The sequence below is a fragment of the Natrix helvetica genome (assembly GCF_964273705.1).
Source record: "Natrix helvetica genome assembly, chromosome: 13".
Taxonomy (NCBI): domain Eukaryota; kingdom Metazoa; phylum Chordata; class Lepidosauria; order Squamata; family Natricidae; genus Natrix; species Natrix helvetica.
The window spans coordinates 4,809,140-4,835,621 of NC_138557.1; the positions used below are offsets into that span (position 1 = coordinate 4,809,140).

The 26,482-nt window shown below is 47.5% G+C and overlaps 1 protein-coding gene across 1 annotated transcript in view; it reads right to left on the reverse strand.

Moving 5' to 3' along the window:
- Positions 1 to 3,829: 3,829 nt before the first annotated feature.
- TRRAP (transformation/transcription domain associated protein) overlaps positions 3,830 to 26,482 on the reverse strand; it is a 98,857-nt gene continuing 76,204 nt past the window's right edge. Inside the window, 6 exon segments of the mRNA XM_081965686.1 lie at positions 3,830 to 5,112; positions 7,547 to 7,741; positions 10,634 to 10,837; positions 13,436 to 13,620; positions 17,718 to 17,935; positions 19,957 to 20,182. Coding sequence (XP_081821812.1) covers positions 4,828 to 5,112; positions 7,547 to 7,741; positions 10,634 to 10,837; positions 13,436 to 13,620; positions 17,718 to 17,935; positions 19,957 to 20,182 — 1,313 coding nt within the window. The 3' untranslated portion in view covers positions 3,830 to 4,827.

A 26,482-nucleotide genomic window follows, 5' to 3' on the forward strand; every position in this document is an offset into this window, starting at 1 on the left:
ACCGTCTGTTTTTACCTATTATTGTTATATGAGAAAGAATTGATTCTATTAAAGATGATATAATAAAGAGCAACGGAATTACCTTGGAAGGAAGGAGGGAGGGGGAAAAAAACCCCTACTGCCGCCTACACAATTTATATTACTTTAAAAATACATCTATCAACTTCTACCTCTGTTTTATAGAATAATTGCTGGGTTTTTCCCCCGAGGAGGTGGGCGAGAGAGGGATTTTTAGCTCAGCTGTGGAAGGAAGCTTGCAACGTGTGTGACTATACGGGGGTGGGCTGCTAGGGGGTCACAGGGAGAACCTCTGGCTAAGATTCTGTGCAGTTCAGAGACCCCCACAAATCCCACTCCTGGCTGGCCCGCTCACTCCACCCCGCCCCTCCCAAGAGTCCCCATGCGGCCTGGTTTGGATGCAGGTAAGTGCAGGGGGGGCGCGGAGGCTTGGGGAGGGTGAAAAATGGGCCTATGGGAAGTTCGGGAAGTCCAGAAATGGGGCTCGCCTCCAGAGGGCCGTTTTCACCCTCTCGGAGGCTCGAGGATTTTTCTGGTCCACAGAAAAATAATTTGCATTTTATTATATTGCAGTAAATCGGTCCTCAAACTACGTCTGCTGGTATGAATACGTGCAATGAACGCTTGTGTTGCTGCAGAGAGTCTCCCCTTTCGGGGTCTTTTTGTGCGGGTCGGGGGGGGGCAGAATTCTGACTTGGGGTCTGCTTCAGCCTCCTGGTGGGGGGCTTTGGGCGAAGGCTGGAGGGAAGTATCGCTGATGGTCTCGTTCCAGTGGGATTGCATCATGGCCTGGAACTGGCTGACCATCTCAGCCCACTGAGCCTCCAGGCGCCGGTCCCTGGTCTTGCACTCCTGCAGGTCTTCCCTCTGCTTGGATAGCCTATGCTCGTAGTCCTCAGTGAGGTGCTTCTGTTGAGCCTCCTTCTCGGTCCGATCCAATTTGAACTGAGCTGTTTTGCCAACTCTTTCTCCTGGCGGCTGCTTAGCTCCAGCAACTGCTTCCTGTTGGGGCCCTAAGGAGCCCGGTTGGGCAGGCGAGGAGGGGCTGGGAGGGGAGGGGCGAGTAGAGGCTGGCGAGATGCCCCTCGAAGTAAGTGACATCATGTTGGCCACGCCCACCCAGTCACATGACCACCTAGCCACACCCCACCCAGCCGATCATTGGGCAGATCTTATTAGTGGTCTGCAGGATTTAAAATTATGGATTTAGTGGTCCCCCTGAGGTCCGAAAGGTTGGGGACCCCTGGACTAGCTTTATTTCTAAGGTTACATTAACAGAATCTCAAACGCCCATCTCTTCCTCCCGTCTCCCAAAATCGTTTCCTACGGACCATTACATATCCCATTTCGAAGTGCCCAACACGGCGCAATGTGCCCTGATCAAAAAAGATCTTGCTGAATGAGAGGATTTTGATCCATTAATGTCCCCAGGCAGTGCGCTGGGGAAGACAAGAATTAATGTGCTCAGAAGTCAAAAGTCACCAAGGGCCCGTGTCCTCCTAAGATAACAGATTGGAAGCTTTTTCTTAAGAAAACTTACAAAGTCAGCACCTGGGAGGACAAACGTTGATGGATGAGGCTGGGATCCTGACAGCCGCTGCGGATAAATACCCCGTCTCCCCCAAGGAAAACAGCCATCAAGCATGGCTTGAAGATGGGGACGTTGACTGCAGCAGCTCTACTCTACGAAGCAAATGTCACCTTTAGAAAGAATAAAATGCCAGGCCTGGTGATCCTTCCCCGCCTGAAGCCAATGGGGTGGATCCCTTGACCGCTGATCCAAAGAGCAGACCTCTCGGGCCAGCAGGATCGAACTGCTGGTTGTGGGCAGAGTCAGCCTGCAAAACTGCATTCTAACCACTGCATCACTACGGCTTCCTTCCTTCTCATTGTCCTTCCTTCGTGCCTGCCTGCCTGCCTTTCTTAGCACTTAAGACTTATATACCGCTTCACAGTGCTTTCCAGCCCTCTCTAAGCGGTTTACAGAGTCAGCCTTTTGCCCCCAACAATCTGGTTCCACATTTTACCCACTTCGGAAGGATGGAAGGTTGAGTCAACTTTGAGCCTGGTGAGATTCGAACTGCCGAATTGCAGGCAGCCGATAAGTCAGCAGAAGTAGCCTGCAATACCGCACTCTAACCACTGCACCACCGAGGTACCCAAGTCTAAATCTGTCCTCCTGTATCTTAAATTTGAATAATTGCTAAGTCCAAAATATAACAGGTGGACGTCTGAGAGCAGGTTCCAGGAAATCTTTCGACCCAGATCCAAATCTGTTCTGGATCTTGCCGTACCAATTGCTAAAGCCCAAAATATAACAGGTAGACATCCAAGAGAGAGGATTCCAAAGAGAGAAGATTGTTCCCTCTTCTAAGCATAGTAGACGTTAATTTTTGAGGCCAGTTGCCATCTTCAGGATGTCCTCTGCGTCGTTTGTCTTCTTCTGCTTCCTTCCACCATGCCAAGGATAGCTGTTGTAGTGTATCTTGTGTCTGCAAACACACATCCCAAGTGCGTGAGTGTGTCCTTGCCAATTGTTGCCTTAAAAGAGGCAACTGTCCTTCCTTTGAGTTCTTGGATGGGACTGGTTCTTCTTGCATTCTATGGTCCACCTTGGATCCAAGGGCAGATGTTGGCAATTCAAAATACCCGTATCTCAGAAGGCCAGCTGGCAAGGCTGTTTCTGGCTGTTCCTCAACTCTCTTTCTCCTTCCAAGATCTCTGCTGCAGAGATGACCCTGGGGAAGGAATGTTCCCCATGTTAGCAAAACGTGAGTTAAGCCAGCGTGGACAGGCTCCATTACGGTCAAAGGTCAAAGGCTAACTGAAATCTGCTTTAGTTTGGCAAGATTCCTGCCTTAGGTTTCTAGGTTTGGAGATCCTGATAGGTGGACTCTCATCTTCAGAAGATCTCACCAGCTACCAGTTTTCTTTCGGGAATTCCAAGGAACATGGAGTCATTTGAGAAATGCTTTCCAAGGAAAAGTAACTCACGTGGAGGGAGGGAGGAGAGAGCACCAGGTTCTTAGGATGCTTGAATATCAAAGCAATTTTGCAACTGCTGTTTAAGCAAAGCAATTAACGAATGTAGGAAAAGTTAAAGGTTCCCCTATGTGCTAGTCGTTCCCGACTCTAGGGGGCGGTGCTCATATCCGCTTCAAAGCCGAAGAGCCAGCGCTTTCCGAAGACGTCTCCGTGGTCATGTGACCGGCATGGCTAAATGCCAAAGGCGCACCGAATGCTGTTCCCTTCCCACCAAAGGTGGCTCCTATTTTTCTACTTGCATTTTTTACGTGCTTTCGAACTGCTAGGTTGGCAGAAGCTGAGGCAAGTCACGGGAGCTCACTCTGCTATGCGGCACTAGGGATTCGAACCGCCGACTTTTCTGATTGACATGCTCAGCGTCTTAGCCATTTGAGCCACCGCATCCCACTTTAAGGAGTTTAGTGCAACCTAAATTCCAGGGGGAAAACAATCCCTTGTTTTAACACACCCTACACTCTGCCCCCACCCCCACCCCCTCTGAGCACCCCTATGGGCTCAATAAGGGCCATTCCTGACCTTTTAGAAAATATTTATTCCGAAGAAAAGTTCACTCCGTACAAATTTGAACTGGAACATTCTCAATATTGCAATACGGTTTTATATATATATAAATCATATATATATATATATATATATATATATATATATATAAAGGCTAAGATGGATGCAATAAAAACAATTTCTTTGTGGGTTTTTTTCTTTTAAATTACACAGCTAAAACTAAAACAAAAAAATAAAAAAATAAGACATAACAGCTCCACGGGGAAGTTGTTTAAGGATCTACATTTAAATTGGTCAGAGCTGAAAAACAAACAAAACGAGTTTAAAAGGCTTTTCAAAAGTTTTTTTTTGGGGGGGGGGCATTTGAGCAAATGGGTTACTTCCAAATACTTGTTTTAAAACGGACAACAGTTTCAGCTTTAGGCAGGCCCTGGGTGGCCGAAAGGATTCGCCAACCCAGAAATGAGTCCACTTTCACCGTAGAAAGTTCGTAGAAGTAGCACAATTTGATCCTTTCCAGGGTTGGGTTTTTTTTTTTTTACCAACTAGCAACTGAAACAATTAACAACACCAACAAAAACAAGAGGTTTCTCCCCCCCCCCACCCCACCCGCCCCCTGTATATCTTTCTTACAAAAATCACTGTACAATGCCCAGTAACAACGCCTAAGTTTTTGGCTGGATTAAAATGATTTTTCAACTGTCTTTGTCACCGGCCAAAAAGTAAAGTTTTAAAAATAAAGCTCCGCACATCGGTATCCTTGAGGAGGGGATAATTCCTTTTTTTAAAAAAACCCAAATTGGCGAGGAATCCCAGGCAAGTTTCAAAACTCTCGCCGGCATCTTCGCTCGTCTTGCTCGTGGCGTAAAATGAGACGGTTTTCCGACGTGCAAAAGTTCAAATCTCGTCCTTTGGAACTTTGGCAACTTTGAGACTGGTGGACTTCAACTCCCAGAGTCCCTCAGCCAGCAAAGCTTTGCTGGCTGAGGAACTCTGGGAGTTGAAGTCCACCAATCTTCAAGTTGCCATGGTTGGAGACCTGCTTTGGATGATTTCCTCAGAACGGAGAGATGTCAGCATGATGAGGAAGAAGGAATCCAAACTTTTTGAGATGAGAGTCTAAAAACACAACAAGCTCATGGGAACATGATCATGCCGGAAACACCAGGGCCGAGATGGGCGAAGAACCATCCGTGATGGGCCTTGAAGGTCCTCATCGTATCTCAACGGGCTTCACTACCGTCCAAGTCTTCAAGGGCACGCCTAGAGCCACGGATGCCACGCTGGGTCCATGCGGCACAGGTTGTCCAAGCTGTTGGCGGCCGCAACCAAGGTGTTGACTTTGCTCTCCCCACCTTCGAACTGAGCCAAGTTATGGAGCCTGGTCATGATGGCGGTCACAGCTTTCTGAACCAGCGACACCAGCTGTTGGCTGTCCATGTTCTCCGGCTGCCCGGCTGCCGAGAGCGGAGAGGAGGTATCCTCTTGGGTCTTCTTATGCCAAGCAATGGTTTCATCCCGCAGCACTGTTTTCAGGATGCCGTCGACCTAGAAGAGAACGGAAGAACAGAGTAAGAGATGGAAGCGACCGTGGAGGTCTTCTACTCCAGGGGTCACCAGCCTTTCGGGCCTCAGGGACCACTACATTCATAATTTTAAATCCTGCGGGCCACTAATAGGATCTTCCTAATGACCGGCTGGGTGGGTGTGGCAAGGTGGTCATGTGACTGGGTGGGCGTGGCCAGGTTGATGTCATCTCACGTTGAGGGGCGCCTCACTGGCCTCTACTCACTCCTCCCCTCCCAGCCACTCCTCACCTGCCCACTTAGGCTCTTTAGGGCCCCAAAAGGAAGCTGTTGCTGGAGCTAAGCAGCCACCAGGAGAAAGAGTTGGCAAAACAGCTCAGTTCAAATTGGATCTGACCGAGAAGGAGGCTCAGCAGAAGCTCCTCACTGAGGACTACGAGCATAGGCTATCCAAGCAGAGGGAAGACCTGCAACCATTTCATGGATAGAGTAGAGTAGAGTAGAGTAGAGTAGAGTAGAGTAGAGTAGAGTAGAGTAGAGTAGAGTAGAGTAGAGTAGAGTAAAATAGAATAGAATAGGAATAGGATAACAGAGTTGGAAGGGACCTTGGAGGTCTTCTAGCCCAACCCCCTGCCTAGACAGGAAACCCAACACCACTTCAGACAAATGTTTATCCAATCTCTTCTTAAAAACTTCCAGTGTTGGAGCATTCACAACTTCTGGAGGCAACTTCTGTTCCACTGATTCATTGTTCTCACTATCAGGAAATGTCTCCTCAGTTCCAAGTTGCTTCTCTCCTTGTTTAGTTTCCATCCATTGCTTTTTGTCCTGCCCTCAGGTGCTTTCGGGGGAATAAATCATACACCTCTCTTCTTTATGGAAGCCCCTCAAATATTGGAGGATTGCCAACATTTCATCTCTATTTCTCCTTAGTTCTAGGTTGGATCTCTCTTTAACGGAGGTTTCAGGCAATCAGATAAAATATTTTAATCTGATCCTCTTTTGGTGAATGGGGGGGGGGGGGAGGTTGCATTTACAATCATTTATCCAGAATAAGAATCACAATTTATTACCATTATCATCATTTATCCTGGGCCACCATCACACAATCTGTTACAATTGATGCTAATTTGGCACAATTTATGATAATGCCTTCAGGGTGATAATCATAATTTATTAGGAATGTAAATTTTGTCTATTGCGGTCATTAACCGACAGGACTAAACGGATAACTCAAATATTCAGAATATCCAAACCTGTATGGACAATACCAGGATAGTTGTGAAAAGTCCACACAGACAAAAATTTGCTTTGCAGATGGAATTTTTCATTAATTGTTGTTAATCCTAATTTTAATGCTTTTAATACCCTTATATTTATGCTTTTATAGAGCTGTAAGCTGCCCAGAGTAGCTCTAGACAATGAGATGGGTGGCATATAAATTTAATAATAAATAGAAACTAAAGAGAAATAGTTTAGTTAAGGCACCAGCCTAGAAACCAAGAACAGGTGAGTTCTAGTCCCACTTTTGATGTGAATGCCATCTGGGTGACTTTGGGCCAATCACAAGGAGACTGGAAGTTCTAGTCCTGCCTTCAGTATGAAAGCCAACTGGGTGACTTTGGAACAATCACAAGGAGACTGGAAGTTCTAGTCCTGCCTTCAGTATGAAAGCCAACTGGGTGACTTTGGAACAATCACAAGGAGACTGGAAGTTCTAGTCCGGCCTTCGGCATGAAAGCCAACTGGGTGACTTTGGACCAATCTCCAGGAGACTGGGAGTTCTAGTCCTGCCTTCAGTATGAAAGCCAACTGGGTGACTTTGGAACAATCACAAGGAGACTGGAAGTTCTAGTCCGGCCTTCGGCATGAAAGCCAACTGGGTGACTTTGGAACAATCACAAGGAGACTGGGAGTTCTAGTCGGGCCTTCGGCATGAAAGCCAACTGGGTGACTTTGGAACAATCACAAGGAGACTGGAAGTTCTAGTCCGGCCTTCGGCATGAAAGCCAACTGGGTGACTTTGGAACAATCACAAGGAGACTGGAAGTTCTAGTCCGGCCTTCGGCATGAAAGCCAACTGGGTGACTTTGGAACAATCACCAGGAGACTGGAAGTTCTAGTCCGGCCTTCGGCATGAAAGCCAACTGGGTGACTTTGGAACAATCACCAGGAGACTGGGAGTTCTAGTCCCACCTTAAGCATGAAAGCCAGCTGGGTGACTTCAGACCAATCATTTTCTCCCAGCCAACCCACCTTACAAGGTTGTCGTTGCGAGGAAAACAGAAGGAAGGCATATTGGATATGTCCACTGCCTTACGTTACTTGTAAAAATAATAAAGGCAGCATACAAATAATCAATCAATCCATCCATAAATTTCCTGGCAGCCAAGGGAGTGACCTGGTGCCCCTCCCAGCACCCTGGCCCAGCACCAGAACAGCTACTACACACTTACTTTGAAGTTTGGCTGAGCAAAACAACGAGCCACGGCAATCATGGAGGCTGTGAGGGGCCCAGAGACCCCGATGGTGGTGAGGAACTCCGAAATGTTTGGGGTGAGCCGGAACGGGACGGGTCGGTTGGCATCGAGATCCCCGGTAGCATCGTTGATGTCGAACCGGAAATAGGCCACGTTTAATTTGCCTGTATCCTAAAGTTTGGAACGAAAGACAAGCACAACGTTGCGGAAGGAACGACAGAGAAAGGGGGAAAGAAAATCTACTCCCAAAACAATAGTGCACAACCTGGGGCCACCGGGGGGTCCTCCAAAATCTTCAGGGTGACCTCCTCCCCCCCGCCCGAGGCTTTCAAACACTTCTACCCAAATATTAATTGTTAACGTGATGGAAAGAGACGACGTCCAGGCAGTTCTCGACTTACGATGGTTCGTATAATGGACGTTCAAAGTTACAACGCACTGGGAAAAAAGGAACTTACGATCGTTTTTCATGCTTACGACCAATGCAGCAGCCCCACGGCCACGTGATTAAAATTAACACACAACTGGCTCCTATTTAGGATGGTTGCAATGTCCCGGGGTCACGTGGTCCCCTTTTTTGCGACCGTCTGACAAGCAAACAATGGGGGAGCCGGATTCACTTTACAACCAAGTGTGATTCTCTTCAAACGTCTGCGGTGAGAAAGCTCGTAAAATGGGGCAAAACTCACTTAAACCAACATCCCGCTCAGGGGTGGAAATGGTGACCCTCCGTTGCCGTCGCGCATCGAGGACTTCCTGTATTAACTTAACTTAACTTTATTGGATTTCTAGACCGCCCCTCTCTCAAAAGAGACTCGGGGCGGTGTACAGTCATATTAAAATAGTTGAACAGTAAATATACATGTTATAAGTATACAATAAATAAATTAAACATAGGACTGGAGGAGGTAGTAGAAGTTCCCTGTACAATTTAGGACGTGGAAGGAGTCCCATTCAGTGGTTAAGTGCGGTTGCGTTCAATTAGCGCAATTTTAATGACAGCGGTTTAGACCTTAATCCTCACCCCCAACCCCCCCACCAGCTGGTCTTCGCGGGTGCCAGAGCGCCTGAAAACGGCCCAAAAAACCACCAAAAAGGTTGTTTTTGAGGCTGTTTTGGGGGCATCTTTCGGGCTAAAAATAGCCTGAAAAACAGGCTAAACACAGCCCAGAAAACAGCCTGAAAAACAGATTTTTCAGGCTGTTTTCAGGATCATTTCCAGGCTGTTTTGGGGGCATTTTTCAGGCCAAAAACAGCCTGAAAACGGCCCCCAAAACAGCCCAAAAAGCAGACGTGTGTGCCGGCAAGCTGGTCTTTGGGTTTTTGGCACTCCAACGCATACACACACACACACACACACCAACGCATGCATGTTGCGGTTAGGGGCCCTCGGTGCCACCACTGCCCTGGAGATTTCAGATTGGGGGAGAAAAAGCGGGGGGGATCCCTCCCCCTATTTAATTGTAGGCGGCGTGTCTGATAGAGAAGGTTGACGTTCGGGCGGAATGCAAAGAGCCGGTTTTCCAACCCGCTCAGGCAGGATCGGCACAGCGAGGTTAACAAGAAATCCAGCTACAGACGCAGCCCTCTATTAACCGGCGTACAAAGATGACAGGTATAAGCTCTCTCAGCAAGATATCAATCCTGAATAATGGGCTTCTTTTGTTCTGCGGCCGGTTGGGTTGGCATGATTGGGGAAGGGGGGGGGGAGGAGGGGGAGAGGAAAAATTGCTCTTGTTTCTGCTTTTCTCTCTCTCTCGCCGGACAGAAACTTTTGACGTTCTTCCTGACAATGCGGCGGAAAAGGAACGGTTGAGAATTGGAAGGAGGAGGAGGAGGGGGGGGGAGGAGAAGGAAGAGAAGGAGGAGGAGGAGGAGGAGGAGGAGGAGGAGGAGGAGGAGGAAGAGGAGGAGGAGGAAGAGGAGGAGAAGGAGGAGGAGGAGGAGGAGGAGGGGGGGGAGGAGAAGGAAGAGAAGGAGGAGGAGGAAGAGGAGGAGGAGGAGGAGGAGGAGGAGGAAGAGGAGGAAGAGGAAGAGGAAGAGGAGGAGGAGGAGGAGGAGGAGGAGGGGGAGGGGGGGAAGGGTCCATTAAAACGTTCAGAAACTCAGCATCTTTCCGCCTTAAGAGTAAGTCCAGGAAAAGACGGGAAGAGTTCTGGACTTCCTTCTCGACTTCTTCGCTTCTCCACAGTGGCCGGAGAAGATACCTGAGGTTCCTTCTCTGTGGCGAACTAATGTGTTGCATTTACGTGTACGGGTAGTGGGGCAAAGAACAGACCCGTTGTATCTATTGTGTAAGGGTGGTTTCTCCCCAGAGTCTTATTGGGTGTTCTGACCCAGCTCCCCAAACACGACAAACCCTCTGACGTGAACTCAAAGATTCCTTCATTTGGAGCGCCGGCAGCCCCGGCAAAAATTTTCTCTCTCACCGCAGGTTAACACGTCCATCCGGCAGGGAGAGGAATAGTTGTCTGCCATATCTATTCATCTCCGCCCCCTGCCTTTTATCTTTGCCCCCTGCCTTTTATCCCCAGAGATAGGGTGGAGCTTCACTAGCAGCAGCGGCTCTTCGGTCCGGACCGGCCCATAGATTTCCACTGCTCTCCTCTCCCCTCTGCCTTCTGCACACCTATTCATCTCCGCCCCCTGCCTTTTATCCCCAGAGATAGGGTGGGGTTTCACTTGCAGCGGTGGCTCTTCTGTCCCAAGGACCGGCCCATAGATTTCCACTGCTCTCCTCTCCTCTGCCTTCTGCACATTCCTGCGTCAGGCACTGGACCCAGCTGTTCCTCCTCTTCCTCGTCAGCCACCTCCAGACCTGAGGGCTGTTGACTCCCCATCTGAGGGCTGACGGACGGCCAAGGCTCCGCCTCTGTCTTTCTCTCTGCCAGCTCCATTCCCACTTCCCCCTCGGAGCTCTCCGGTTGCCTTGATGCTGACCCTGACTCCCAGACCTCCTCCTCCTCCTCTGATTTGGCTGCTGGAGAGGCTTGTGGCCGAAAGGCGCGTGGGTCACTTCTCGCAGACAAGGTTCCTAAGCACCAACCCTCCCTCGAAACCTACCTGAGCAATCTGCAGCATCTCAGGATTGAGTCGGTTCAGATGGAAGACAAATTCCGCGAAACCGATCAGCGCCAACTGGATGGTGAACATCTTGCGGAACGTCCAGTAGTCAGTGGCGTTGGGGAACGTGTGAAGAGCCCATTCCTTCAGCATGCTGCGTGGCACCATGTTGCCCTGGACCTCTTTCAGAATATCCCGGAGGACCTGAGAAGGGAAGAGCAGCGTTGATCAGTGTTAGGGATTGTAACCCTAGACTTGGCTTGGCAATGTACATAAGCTATGATTATTTTACTGTTATTTTAAATGCTTAAGAGATGTAATTGGCTTGTTACCTCAAGCGGCCATAAGAGGGAGCCAGAATGGCTGTTATCTCTCTGTTTTGTTAGACGTTGATCGGTGTATTTTAATACAATACAATACAATACAACAGCAGAGTTGGAAGGGACCTTGGAGGTCTTCTAGTCCAACCCCCTGCCTAGGCAGGAAACCCTATACCATTTCAGACAAAGGGTTATCCAACATCTTCTTAAAGACTTCCAGTGTTGGGGCATTCACAACTTCTGGAGGCAACTTCTGTTCCACTGATTAATTGTTCTGACTGTCAGGAAGTTTCTCCTCAGTTCTAAGTTGCTTCTCTCCTTGATTAGTTTCCACCCATTGCTTCTTGTTCTACCCTCAGGTGCCTTGGAGAATAGTTTGACTCCCTCTTCTTTGTGGCAACCCCTGAGATATTGGAAGACTGCTATCATGTCTCCCCAGGTCCTTCTTTCTCTTAAGCTAAACATACCCAGTTTCTGCAACCGTTCTTCATGTTTTAGCCTCCAGTCCCCTAATCATCTTTGTTGCTCTTCTCTGCACTCTTTCTAGAGTCTCCACATCTTTTCTACATCGTGGCGACCAGAACTGAATGCCGTATTCCAAGTGTGGCCTTACCAAGGCATTATAAAGTGGTATCAACCCTTCACGTGATCTTAATTCTATCCCTCTGTTGATGTAGCCTAGAACTGTGTTGGCTTTTTTGGCAGTTGCTGCACACGGCTGACTCCTATTTAAATGGTTGTCCACTAGGACTCCAAGATCCCTCTCATAGTTACTACTACTGGTCCTTCCAACTCTATCATCCATGGCTGGCTGAGGAATCCTGGGAGTTGAAGTCCACTCATCTTAAAGTTGGTGAGGTTGAGAAAACACCAGTTCGGTTGGTCTCCAAAGGCCTTAGATCAGCCTCAAATCTCTACAGAGTTTTTTGCTCCTTCTACAGGCAAGCTGAGTCTCACGTGTGAATATCTGTAAGTCACCCGTAATGAATTACTACAGCAGGGCCAGGCCTTAATTAATTGGAGTTGGAAATAAAGAGGGGAGCTGCTCGCAAAGAACAATCACGGCACTTGCTCAAATTAAATTATTTAGGGAGACAAAATTTCTGCGCGCCGAAGGCAAGGAAAAAAAGAAAAGGAGACAGATGTTCCAAGCCACTTGATTTTTTTTTTAGGCTGGGCAAAGAATGAAAGGTTGCTTATTAACAGGTGAACTTTAGAGATACGGTGCAGCTGGAATTAAAAACGGGTCAAGGGCAACCTTCGGTCTGCCTATAAATTTTAAACCTTTTAAGCTAGCCCTTTCGGATCAGAAATGGATAAGTAAGGATGGTAATGGAAGATTAATACGCCCCAACCCCTTTCTTAGGAAGGGTCAAATTGTGTTTTAGTCAGAGTAAGGAAATTAAGGGGAAGGCGCAGGAACAGGGTTTAAATGCCAACGGTAAAAGGCCAACCGCTTGAGTGAACAACTCAAGAACATAGAATAGGGTTAGAATAGGCACCTTGGAGGTCTTCTAGCCCAACCCTTAATCAAGCGGGAGGCCCTATTTAATTCTGGACAAACGGCTGTCTTCTTGAAAACCTCCAGTGATGGAGGCAAGTCGTTCCAATGTTTGATTGTTCCCACCATCAAGAAATGTCTTCTAGGTTGCTTCTCTCCTTGATTAGCTCCCATCCGTTGCTCCTTGTCCTGCCTTCAGGCATTTTGGAGAATAAGTTGACCCTCCCCTCTTCTTTGTGGCGACCTCTTAAGATATTGGAAGATGCTATCATGCCAGCCCTAGTCCTTCTTTTCACTAGACCAGGGGTCGGCAACCTTAAACACTCAAAGAGCCACAAAAGTCCTAACCAGAAGATCCCCCATTCAATTCTGGAGCTGACCGGAAGTCTGGTTCCCCCCACCATAGAGTCTCCTCCTAGTGCGCCGTCCTTTTTCCCTTGCTGACCGGAAGTCTGGTTCCCCCCACCATAGTCTCCTCCTAGTGCACCGTCCTTTTTCCCTTGCTGACCGGAAGTCCGTTCCCCCCACCATAGAGTCTTCTCCTCCTAGTGCGCCGTCCTTTTCCCCTTGCTGACCGGAAGTCCGTTCCCCCCACCATAGAGTCTTCTCCTCCTAGTGCGCCGTCCTTTTTCCCTTACCGACCGGAAGTCCGGTTCCCCCCACCATAGAGTCTCCTCCTAGCACAGCGTCCTTTTTCAGCTACCTGTCCTAACCGAAAGCCCTAACCCTCACCCTATCAATTGTGGAGCCGACGGGCAACAGGGAGCCGCAGCAGTGGGATGAAAGAGCCACATGCGGCTCAAGCCACGGGCCGCCAACCTCTGCATTAGACGTTCCCAATTCCTGCAACCCTTCTTCCTACATTTTATCCTTCATTTCCCTAATCATCTTGGTTGCTCTTCTCTGCACTATTTCTAGAACCTGAATCTCTTTTTTTGGGAATGGTGGTAACCAGAAGTGGACACGAAGTGGACCCAATACCTGATGGCTGGCCTGGGTCCCTCGTGCCTGGACAGTGGCCAGCCGGTCGTAGTAGCGGGAAATGGGGCTGTCATGCTCGATCCCTTTCTTGGCGCAACGTTGCTTGTAGATCTCCACCAGGGAGAGAGAAGAAGGGTTGTCCTCCACGAGGCGCATCTGGGGAGAGACAGCCACAACGCGGGGAACTGGAGAGAGGAGGAGGAAAGGAAGCCAATTCATTTTGTGGAAAACAGCAGGAAGGACCATCACTAAGAGATCCAGAACATCCTAGTCTCAAGGTCATCTTGCCCTGCACCTGGAGTGGTGTGACTGGGAGTCATCTCCAGTTTTGGGTGGTGCCTGATTGGATCATGTGATGGACCTGTGGGTGCTGGGCAGGGGCTTGGACTTTCTTTTGGGTGGGGGAAACCTGGAAGCGTTCAGATTCGGGTTAATGTCAGGGTTCCAAGTAACACTCCCAACGAAAGAAGACTCCGAGGCTCGAGTTTCCTCCAAGTTCCATTTTATTAGGGAAAGGTTCCCCTCGCACATACCGTATTTTTCAGAATATAAGACGCACCTTTTTCCCTCGGAAAAAAAAGAGGCTGAAAATCTGGGTGCGTCTTATACACTGAATGCAGCATTTTCGTCCTCCCGAAACCCCGCCCCCTTCACAAAAATGGCCGTGCATAGCCTTTAGGAGGCGTATAGAGTGCTCCTAGGGACTGGAGAGGGCAGAAATGAGTGAAAAATGGGATGTTTTTTGCTCATTTCTTCCCTCCCCAGCCTCCAGGAGCATTCTACAAGCCTCCTAAAGGCTATTCATGCCCTTTTTTTTGAAAAAAAAAACAACAGGCCCGTTTTCAGAGTGCAAAAACTTTTTCTTTTTAAATTTGCCTCTTCAAAACCTTGCTGCGTCTTATACTCCAAAAAATACAGTAAGTAAGAGAAAAAAAAGTTTTTGTCTTCCCCCCTGGCCCCCAGGAGCCCTCTTTTCACCAAAACGGGGGCATTTTTCCCTTCCCCCAGCCCTGCTGAAGCCTGCAGAGTGCTTCTGGGAGGGTGGGGGGAGGCAAAAACACCCCCATTTTGGTGAAAAACGGCCTATTTTCGCCCGTTTTTCACAATAATGCAGTGCAGGGGGGGGGCTTCGGGAGACCAAAAATGGCTTTATTCAGTGTATAAGATGCACCAACATTTCTAGGCTCTTTTAGGGGGGAAGGTGCGTCTTATACTCCGAAAAATACGATAGCCTCTGCGTTGAGCAGGTTGGACTCTGGATTTTTCACTCAAAGCCTTGCAAGGTTTGTCCACCCCCAATATCACAGCTACAATATCGAGCTGATTGACCCACTGCAGATCCTGGGGGGGGGGGGGGGGGGAATATTCAGTCGGCACATTTTTGAAGTTTTTCCGACTCTCTACTGGAACCCTTACAACGAGAGGCAACAGCTGCAACTCTGAACGTGGCACGCCCTCTTCTGCGGAAGAGAAAAGGGAGGAACGTGAGGCCCTCGTGTGCCAGTGTATGCTTTGCGATGGGTGGGCAGCCTTTTCTATCGTCAAGGCTTGGATTGCTTCCGAGGTAACCTCTGGAGGAGGGAGGGAGCGAACAATGGGTGGAGATTGGAAGAGAGAGCAAAGGACTGGGAGATCAGCCCATCTGAAAAAAAGCTATTTTCGTGTTTCATCCATCATTATGAGGAAGCTGAGATGATTAAGAGAAGAGCGTCTTGGTCTTTGCCCGTCTGAGAGAGAAGGAGAGAAAGAGAGGCAGAAGGAGAAAGAGAGAGGAGAGAAACAGAAGGAGAGAAAGGGACAGGAGAAAGAGAGAGGAGAGAAAGAGAGAGGAGTGAGAGGAGAAAGAAAGGGAGAAGGAGAGAAGGAGAAAGAGAAACAGAGAGAGACATAAGGAGAAAGAGAGGAGAGAAAGAGACAGGAGAAAGAGAGAGAAGGAGAGAAAGAGGAGAGAGGGAGAGAGACAGAAGAAGAGAGAGAAGGAGAGAGAAGGATAGGAGAAAGAAAGAGAAGAGAAAGAGAGGAGAGAAAGAGAGGAGAGAAAGAGAGAGGAGAAAGAGAAGGAGAGAAAGAGAGAGAAGGAAAAGGAGAGAATGAGAAAGAGAGAGGAGAGAACGAGAGAAGAGAAAGAGAGAGACAGAAGGAGAAAGAGAGAAAAGGAGGGAGGGAGGGAGGGGGAGAGGCAGATATCTCACAGTAAGACCATCCAGAGATGACACTCAACCTGGCAAACCAAACAATCAATAAAAACTGAAAGTAAACCGTTCCAAACTCGATTGCAGAAAATGCGACTTCAGCCACAGAGTGGTCAATGCCTGGAATGCTCTACCTGACTCCGTTGTTACGTCCTCAAACCCCCCACAGCTTCAACCTTAAACTGTCTACCGTGGACCTCACCCCATTCCTAAGAGGTCCGTAAAGGGGGCCTGCATAAGCGACCAGCATGCCTACCGTCCCTGTCCTACTCTCCCCATTTATTCGTACTCATTTCCTTTGTTCATGTCCATGTTTATACTTACATCTGTTATCTTGTGCATGTTTGACAAACTAAATAAATAAAATTAAAATATATACATTAAAAGCTACATCGGGTTTTTATTTGCCAGGCTCGGATAGAGTGAACTGGACTTTGTTGCAAATAATAAGGGCTGTCAAAATTTGGGTGCAGAAAAGAGAAAGGGGGGAAAAATAAGCATTAAAGTAACAATACATCCCATCTCAAATGGGTTGTTTAAAAAAAGGACTCTGATTGACGTATTTACTTTCCAAGCATATTCTTGGTGGGTGGTTTTGGTTTTCTCTCTCTCTCTCTCTCTCTCTCTCTCTTTTATTGTACGCAAAGAATTACTGTGAGACTGGCCACTATATATAGTCAGCCATCAGTAAAACTCACGGAATGTTGAAAACCTAAATATAATAAATAAAGCCTCCAGAATCAAAAGGTTTTGTTTGAATACTGTAATCAAATATAATTGAGAAGCAAAAAAAAACCCCCGAAATTGCAACTGAAGAGAGATCTGAGGTTTTAAGAGAGTGCTGTGAATTAACAATGCCAGTATTATGCTATTTTGCCAACAGACATTTTACAGGTAAGACTACAACTGCGACTGTATGTTCTGTTGCTAAGCAAGATGGTTGTTAAGTGTATAATGTCTACTTTTATGACCATTTACGACCGTCTAACTTGCTGCTCTGAAAGATAATCATCCAGCCTCTGTCCGTGGACCTCCAATGAAGAATAGAATAGAATAGCAGAGTTGGAAGGGACCTTGGAGGTCTTCTAGTCCAACCCCCTGCTTAGGCAGGAAACCCTACACCATTTCAGACAAATGGGTATCCAACATCTTCTTAAAAACTTTATATTGATTGTTTCCTAATATGATTTGTTTATTTGTATCCTATGACTATCATTAAGTGTTGTACCTTAAGATTCTCTATGAATGTATCTTGTCTTTTTATGTACACTGAGAGCATCTGCACCAAAGACAAATTCCTTGTGTGTCCAATCACACTTGGCCAATAAAGAATTCTATTCTATTCTATTCTATTCTCTATTCTATTCATTTCTATTCTATTCCTTATTCTATTCTCTATTCTATTCTCTATTCTATTCATTTCTATTCTATTCCTTATTCTATTCCTTATTCTATTCTCTATTCTATTCTCTATTCTATTCTCTATTCTAGTCTATTCTATATTCTATTTTATTCTATTCTCTATTCTATTTCTTATTCTATTCGTTATTCTATTCTATTCTATTCTATTCTATTGTTCTATTCTATTATTCTATTCTATTCTATTCTATTCTATTCTGTTCTATTCTCTATTCTATTCTAATTGTTTGGCCCATTCTTCTTGCCATTCAGCCACCACTGCAATCTCTCTCCTTCCCCAACGATAAAGCTGTCAGAATTCCAAGTAACACCCCCAACAAAAGAAGAGCCCCCCCCAACCTGGAAGCTTTCAGATTCGGGTTTTCCCCACCCAAAAGGAAGTCCAAGTCCCTGCCCACAGGTCCATCCCATGTCCAATCAATGCACCGTCCTAACTGGAGATACTGCCCAGTCACACCCCACCAGGTACACGGCAGAGTGGCCTTGACTCTTGGAGAAAGGAATGTTATTTTGATTACGTCTCTCCCCAGCTCCATGCGATTCCCTCTCCCAGTTTCCCACAGGACTAAATGTGCCAGGATCTGAAGATCCAAGGCCCAAGATGGCTTCCAGGCCTGAGCATGGCATTTGGGGGGGGGGGGGGAGCGGCCTCTCCATCTTCTCAAACTCACCGGTAAAGAACAGGTGTCTCTTTGTGGTTTCTTTCCTCTTTTCCAAACAAGGGTTGAGGAGGCGAAGGAGCTGCAGGACTCGTTCCTCTCTACGCGACTCGGTCAAACAAGCGTCGTTCATGACAAGGTAGGGGTAAATCTTCCCATTATGGCCTCGGATGTACAGCCTTCGAGCGGCCGTGTTGTGTTTCTGCACTATCTCTACCCTGGGCATAAATCTATCGGGGGGGAGGAGAGAAGAAGAGAGAACAAGGGGGGAAAAACAAGATTAAAAAGGAGCTGAGTTTCCCCAATTCTAAAGCTTCGTTTCTCTCCTTTGAGATGAAAGCCATTTTTTTAAAAGAGAGAGAGACAGAAAGAGACAAAAAGAGAGACAGAGAAAGAGAGACAGACAGAAAGAGACAGAGACAAAAAGAGAGACAGACAGAAAGAGAGAGACAGACAAAAAGAGAGACAGAGAGAAAGAGAGAGACAAAAAGAGAGGCAGAGAGAGACAGAAAGAGACAAAAAGAGAGGCAGAGAGAGACGGAGACAGAGAGAGACAGACAGAAAGAGAGAGAGACAGAGACAGACAAAAAGAGACAGAGAGAGAGAGAGAGAGAGACAAAGAGACAGAGAGAAAGAGAGAGACAAAACGAGAGGCAGAGAGAGACAGAAAGAGAGGCAGAGACAGAGAGAGAGAGAGAGAAAGAGAGACAGACAGAAAGAGACAGACAGAGACAGAAAGAGAGAGACAAAAAGAGAGACAGAGAGAGAAAGAGAGAGACAGAGAGTGGAGAAATTCTATTACCTTATTTAAAAAGCTAACAATAGGAAGCACATGATGCCGTTCGGCGAAGACCGGCATTATGAATTTTTCTAATGATACAAGCTTTTAAGCAAGGGCATTTTTCTATTATGGGGCTGAGCTGAGCGGAGTGTTTTCCGTGAAAAGCTTCTGGAGATCCACGCGGGGTCCTTTTGCCTTCCTCCGAATGGAACGACAAAAACGCCTTTCAAACACGCGCAGAGGGAGACAGAAGGAAGACGTTTGCTGAGCCAGAAACAACACAACCCCTAGGCAGGATGGAATTTCCTGAGCGGCAGCCTTGTTGAATTCCAGCATCCTCAAGGAAGATTGGACTACAGGCTCCATGAGTCCCAGTCTGCTTTAAGCTTGGACCACCTTGGGAAAGGCTGGTCTGTATGCCAGGTCGGTCATGGCAAACTTTTTTCGGCATTGAGTGGCCAAACCGGAACACGGTACACATGCAAGTTCATGTGTGAGAGCTGAAAACCCGAAGATCAGCTGGCTGGTGCGCGCATGCCTGTTTTGGGGGCCATTTTCAGGTGCTCCATTTCCCCAAAAATGGCTGAAAAACAGGCCAGAAAACAGCCTGGAAAATGGCCTGGGTTTTGGCCGTTTCGGGCTGTTTTTCATGCTGTTTGTTGGGGTGTTTTCAGACCGTTTTCAAGCTGTTTCTTCGGGTGTTTCCAGTCCATTTTGAGGCTGTTTTTTGAGGTGTTTCCAGGCCGTTTTCAGGTTGTTTCCTGGGGTGTTTCCAGGCCATTTTCAGGCTGTTTGTTGGGGTGTTTCCAGGCCATTTTCAGGCTGTTCCTTCGGGTGTTTCCAGTCCATTTTCAGCTGTTTGTTCGGTTGTTTTCAGGCTGCTTCTTGGGGTGTTTCCAGGCCGTTTTCAGGTTGTTTCCTGGGGTGTTTCCAGACCATTTTCAGGCTGTTTGTTGGGGTGTTTCCAGGCCATTTTCAGGCTGTTTGTTCGGTTGTTTTCAGACTGTTTCTTGGGGTGTTTCCAGGCCGTTTTCAGGCTGTTTTTTGAGGTGTTTCCAGGCCGTTTTCAGGCTGTTTCCTGGGGTGTTTCCAGGCCGTTTTCAGATTGTTTGTTGGGGTGTTTTCGGGCTGTTTTCAGGCTGTTTGATGGGGTGTTTTCAGGCAGTTTTCCGGCGCGCTGCAGCGAAGACTAACTGGCCGGCGCACACGTGCCTGTTTTTTGGGCCGTTTTCCTAGTCCCTGTCCAGTCCTCCTTCCTCCTCCTCCTCTTCTTCTCCATCTAACACTGATAACATTACCTAGACGGGTAATGAAACATCTGCCAGAAAACAACTAAGCTCAATGAGCACCAAGGACCCCACAGTTCAAACCCTGAGTTGCAAATATCCCTTAAAAGAAAACTTACGACAACCGTATCCAGAACCACACAAAACTACAACCAAGTTCTCAATTTTACCAGCCTTCCCTTACCGGGCAATTTTGATGTAGTAGTGCGTCGGTTTTGGCATCAAGAATTCCCCAGGAATTTCTACTTCGGCTGTCTGGGCAGAGAAGTTGCTAAGAAAACGGCACTTCTCCTCGATGAGAAAAAATTTGGGCAGCTGCTTGGTTTTCGCCTCCAGGATTTTGATCCATTTCTTCAGCTTCGAGATGAGATTGTGGAGTTTCATGGAACCAGGCACGCTGAAGTCGAAATCTATTGAGAGAGAAGGGGAAAAAAAGAAGACGACACAAACCGTCTGTTAGAAACTGGGATGAAAAGCGTTAAGCGTCTGTGGTGCAGACTCTGTAAGTTGGTTATCAATAATACAATAATACAATAGTAGAGTTGGAAGGGACCTTGGAGGTCTTCTAGTCCAACCCCCTGCCTAGGCAGGAAACCCTATACCGTTTCAGACAGATGGCTATCCAACATCTTCTTAAAGACTTCCAGTGTTGGAGCATTCACAACTTCTGGAGGCAAGCTGTTCCATAGGGGTCTTCCAATATCTCAGGGGTTGCCCCAAAGAAGAGGGAGTCAAGCTATTCTCCAAAGCACCTGAGGGCAGGACAAGAAGCAATGGGTGGAAACTAATCAAGGAGAGAAGCAACTTAGAACTGAGGGAAAATTTCCTGATAGTGAGAACAATTAATCAGTGGAACAACTTGCCTCCAGAAGTTGTGAATGCTCCAACACTGGGAGTTTTTAAGAAGATGTTGGATATCTGTTTGTCTGAAGTGGTGTAGGGTGTCCTGCCTAAGCAGGGGGTTGGACTAGAAGACCTCCAAGGTCCCTTCCAACTCTGTTATTCTGTTTTCATAACAGGTTAGAAAACATTTTTTTCTAAGAAAGAAAGAAAGAAAGAAAGAAAGAAAGAAAGAAAGAAAGAAAGAAAGAAAGAAGGAAGGAAGGAAGGAAGGAAGGAAGGAAGGAAGGAAGGAAGGAAGAAAGAAAGAAAGAAAGAAAGAAAAGACTATCCGTAACAGTTAAATCAGGAAAATAGCAATAGATGAGTTGTTAGTGCCACCGGAATTATCTTGCCGAGAGTTGCCAATATCTGCCTTTCAAGATTTTTGACAGCACATATATTTTCTATTTTGGTCTGGCATTTTCATTAAGACAGTTCCTAAACAGCAATTGACAGGCAGTTGACACTAGATAGTTTTAATCCGGGGTTCCCCGCCACCCCACCCCACCCTGTTATTTTCATGTCCTGCCTTCTACTTTGCATTCCATTTGTCCCCTAAACGTCTCGCTTTTATTAGCCCTGTAATCATATTTAATAACACCAGATTCTGTGTTATTAGTTGCTTTACTGTGAGACGCTTTGGAAGGGTTGTATAAAATTTAATTGAAAGAGGAATCCGAGGATGGGAAAAGACAAGACTTCGGTGTCTTTGGAGTATTTTTACGCCAAAGCCACCCGCTGTGTTTAAGTAAAGAAACTGGTGGCTGGGATTTGTTATGCTCCACGTTAACTCAAAATGGAAATCTCTATTTTCAGGGCCATCCTGAAAAAAATGGGTGAGTGGTAAGGTTAATACTCCTTAAAGAGAAATGTATATATTTAATAAAAGGCTTCTATCTGGAATTCTCCTTCTCCTCTTCCTCCTCCTGCTTCTCCTCCTCCTTCTGCCTCTGCCCATCCTCCTTAATCTTCTTTCTGTTTCTCCTTCAGCATCTCCTCTTCCTCCTCCTCTTTTTTCTGCTTCTCCACTTCCTCCTCCTTTCTGCTTCTCCTCTTCTCCTGCTTCTCCTTCCTGCTCCTCTTGCTTCTCTTCTTCATCCTTCTCCTCTTCTTCCTTGAGCTTCTCGTCTTTCTGCTTCTCTCCTCCTTCCGCTTCTCCTCCTCTTCCTTTCTGTTTCTCCTCTGCTTCTCCTCCTTTTCTCCCGTTTCTTCTCCTCTTCCTGCTTATTCCCCTTTCTTCTCTTCCTTGTGCTTCTCCTCCTCCTTGTGCTTCTCCTTCACCTTCTTCTGCTTCTCCTCCTCCTCCTTCTGCTTCTCCTCCTTCTCTTCCTCCTTTCTACTTTTCCTCTGCTTCTCCTCCTTTTCTCCTGCTTCTCTTCTTCTTCCTCCTCCTCTTCCTTGTGCTTCTCCTCTTTCTGCTTCTCTCCTCCTTCTGCTTCTCCTCCTTTTCCTTTCTGTTTCTCCTCTGCTGCTCCTCCTTTTCTCCCGTTTCTTCTCCTCTTCCTGCTTCTCTTATTCCTCCTTCTCCTCTTCCTTGTGCTTCTCCTCCTTCTCTTCCTCCTTTCTACTTTTCCTCTGCTTCTTCTCCTTTTCTCCTGCTTCTCCTCCTTTTCTCCTCCTTCCTTCTCCTCTTCCTTGTGCTTCTCCTCTTCTCCTGCACCTCCTCCTCCCTTCCCCCTCCTCCCATGTTACTCAAAAGCAAGACATTAAAAAGATTTGCTGAGCAGCTTTCAACACCTGGATTCCCCCGTTTTCAAATACCAATATTTTTAATCCCTTGAAGAGGGACTAAGACAGGCTATCCGCACATCGCAGTGGTTCTCAAAACATCCCCAACCGCCCTCCCCAGTCTTCAAAGCTGCGGAAAGACAGTCATACCCCGTGTTTACCCATGTGATGCCCTCTAAATATGCTTGACAATCTCCTCCATCATCCCCTGCCAGCCCAGAGGGAACCGAAGATGGAAACAAGCTGCCATCTCAAAACTAAAAATTTTCAGCCCTGCTCCGGAGTACGACCCATACATCAAAATAACCCAATCATTTGCAGAGGTGGTGGGGGAGAAAGAATACAAAAAGGGCCTCTTCCATTTTGAGGCGGCTTCAACTCATCTCTGTCAACAGCCTCCTCGTTGAATAGCGGGCGTACCTGAGGACAGGTGGAGCAGGAAAGAGATGTGGTCTCCCCGGCGGGTTTCGCGGGGAGCCAACCCGTTGATTTGCTTAGATTTATGTCCTCGCGTTCGATCGGAGGACCGTCCAGCCGCTTGATAATGCATCGCGATACCCAACCAGCTTGTGTGCCTTGGTCAACAAATCATTTACCAACAGGCCAACCGATCAAAAACATTTTGCAGGATGCCCCCGTTAAGAACGAAATGGATGGCTCGTATTCACCTCACCATAGATTGATTGTACGAAACACATTTAAAAGAAGGAGGGAAAAAAAAGAAAAGAAATGCCCCAAATCTTTTCCAGCATCTCCTGGCTCGATCATGAAGGTTAGAAGAAGAAAAAACAACAACTCAACTTTAATTCCAAGTCTACCCTCTAGTGAACAATTGCAGTAAAAGGTTTGGCGGACGAGTGAGAAAGACGCAGTCGCGTTTGGTAATTCCAGTTACCTGAAGCGCCAAAATATGCGCTCCCCCCCCCCCCATCAAACGGGGAAATACAAGCTCTTTGCCAACTATATGCAAAATCGGGGTGGGAAAAAAAATCAGCAGTGTTAAGGTTTTTTAAAAAAGTGAGTCATTCTTTGCACGGCAGGAATCGTTTTTCCTCCGCCAAAAACATTTTGTTTTAAGTCGAGTGTCCTGGAGGTTGTTACTCGACTCAGGCCAGCTGGACTTTGAGGAAGCAGATGGTTTCATTGTCTGAAAGAAGGGAGGGAGGGAAGGAGGGGGAAGAGGGAGGAGAGGAGAAAGGAAAAAAGGAGCAAGGGAGGAGAAGAGAGAGAAGGGAAAGCGGGAGAGGAGAAAGGAAAAAAGGAGCAAGGAGAAGAGAAGAGAGAGAAAGGGAGAGGGGAGAGGATGAGAGAGGGGAGGAGAAAGGAAAAAAGGAGCAAGGGAGGAGAAGAGAGAGAAGGGAAAGCGGGAGAGGAGAAAGGAAAAAAGGAGCGAGAAGAGAAGAGAAGAGAGAGAAAGGGAGAGGGGAGAGGAGAAGAGAGGAGAGGAGAAAGGAAAAAAGGAGCAGGGAGAAGATAGAGAAAGGGAAAGGGGGAGAGGGGAAGAGAGGAGAGGAAAAGGAAAAAAAGGAGCAAGGGAGGAGAAGAGAGAGGGGGGAAAGGGGGGGAGGAGAAAGGAAAAAAGGAGCAAGGAGAGGCCAGGAGAAGAGAGGAGAGAGAAAGGGAAAGGGGGAGAAGAGAGAAAGGAAAAAGGGAGCAAGGGAGGAGAGGAGAGAGAAAGGGAAAGAGGGAGAGGAGAAGAGAGGAGCAAGGGGAGGAGAGGAGAAGAGAGAGAAAGGGAAAGGAGGAGAGGAGAGGAGATTCCCTTCTGTCTTCCTCCTGGTTCTTGTTTGGCTTTCTGGGGCCAGAGGAGAATGGTGAGAGGCGACGCAATTAATCAGGTGCCTTTGTTCGTATATAAAAAAAGGCTTCATGCTGGCCTCGTCTAACGACATCCAGGACTTTTTTTTTTTTTAAGGGGGGGGAGGCAAAGGATTACCGGCAACGTGAATGGCACGAGCCGCCGCGGTTGCCCGTTCTGCCGGCAGCTTAATGAGGTTAGAAACAAAATCTCTTTCTGGCATCAATCCCGAAATCCAATCTTTGATTACCTGCGGTGGTTTTGAAGGGCTTCGGACTTGGAACAAAAACAGGACAATCGAGTTGAAGGAAAGGTACATTTTGTGACTCGGCTCTGAATTTTCTCCCGAAACCCCGGAATAACTGACAGGTGGATTAAGAGCTTTGGCATTGGAGGACTGACTCTACCCTGTTTCCCCGAAAATAAGACCTCCCCAGATAATAAGCCCAATCGGGCTTTTGAGCGCATGTGCTAAAATAAGCCCTCCCCGAAAATATTGCCACACAACGGCAGCCATGAGGTAACCACGCTCACCGCCTCCTGCACTTCAAAAATAATAAGACCTCCCTGAAAATATTGCCACACAGCGGCAGCCATGAGGTAACCACGCTCACCACCTCCTGCACCTCAAAAATAATAAGACCCCCCCGAAAATATTGCCACACAGCGGCAGCCATGAGGTAACCACGCTCACCACCTCCTGCACCTCAAAAATAATAAGACCCCCCCGAAAATATTGCCACACAGCGGCAGCCATGAGGTGACCCCACTCACCGCCTCCTGCACCTCAAAAATAATAAGACCTCCCCGAAAATATTCCCACACAGCAGGAGCCATGAGGTGAGCACGCTCGACGCCTCCTGCGCCTCAAAAATAATAAGACCTCCCCGAAAATATTGCCACACAGCGGCAGCCACGAGGTGACCACGCTCACCGCCTCCTGCACCTCAAAAATAATAAGCTCTCCCAAAAATATTGCCACACGGCGGCAGCTATGAGGTGATCACACTCACCACCTCCTGCACCTCAAAAATCATAAGACCTCCCCGAAAATATTGCCACACAGTGGTAGCCATGAGGTAACCACGCTCACCGCCTCCTGCACCTCAAAAATAATAAGACCTCCCCGAAAATATTGCCACACAGCAGAAGCCATGAGGTGACCACGCTCGCCGCCTCCTGCACCTCAAAAATAATAAGGCCAAGCGCTTATATCGGGGGTCAAAAGAAAATTATTTTCTTATTTTCTGGGAAACACGGTGCCTGTACAACTGCAGCAAAGAAATTCTAAATCCGGAAGATTCTCATCAGCTGCGGAACTATAGGGTGATTAAATTGCCATTAATCCAGCCGCACGGAGAGGCTATTCCCATTTCCCGTTAATCAAAATTCTTATTTTCCGCCAAATGAATTAAATCCCACAACGCCAAACCTGAAGTCCAAACTGACTGATTTCATAGCAGCCGTTTCCCCTCCATCTTTCAACATTATTTCAAAGGCCCAACTTTGAACAGATTACAAGCGATCTCATTTTGGGGCGACGTAAAAAAGGCTATTTTCGTCTTAATTAGTCGGGCCTAATCATAATTGAAAAATAAAAGACTCTGAAGATTTTTGAAAGGGGTTGTTGTGGCCCGCCAGTGGCCAGCAGAGCTGGGGGCAGACTGGGACAGTGAGGAGGTTGGGGAGAAACGTGGGCCAGTCGTGGAGTCTGGGGAAGGCTCTGATGAGGGCTCTGTGTCGGAGGCAGAGAGGGGGACAGGGCCGTATGACAGTTATCAGCTGCCTTCGGAGTCAGATATCAGTGGGGCAGATGAACAGCTGGAGCCTGTTTGCAGTGTGTCACGTGCAGTGAAGTCAGCTCTGCCCCACGTACTTTACGACCCAACTATGACCCTGTTTCCCCCCTGCTCCCAGCATGTGTCATAAATCACATTCTCCAACAGAGCACTTTCCTGGGCTGTAGAAAACACGCCTCTCCGGCTGGCTCTGGGAACCTGAGAGACAGCCTGGAGAAAGATATGCATGGAATGTGCTTCCGGTCGTGGCTGCTGAGCTGCTCCGTCAGTTCTCCCCCCCTCCTGCCTATGGCAACTCGAGAGCAGGCCAGGAATGCTTTGCGAGTTGACAAGATCAGGATGAAGAAAGCCATAAATGAATTCCACCACCACCCCCTCCTCTCAAATTCAGAAGAGAGCATGTCCTGCTTCAAAGACAAGCATGAATGTTCTGAATTCCAACATTTGGGGAACCCGGTTAATTTAAAACAGAGGTCAGGATCAGGACAAAAGAAATCCAAGCT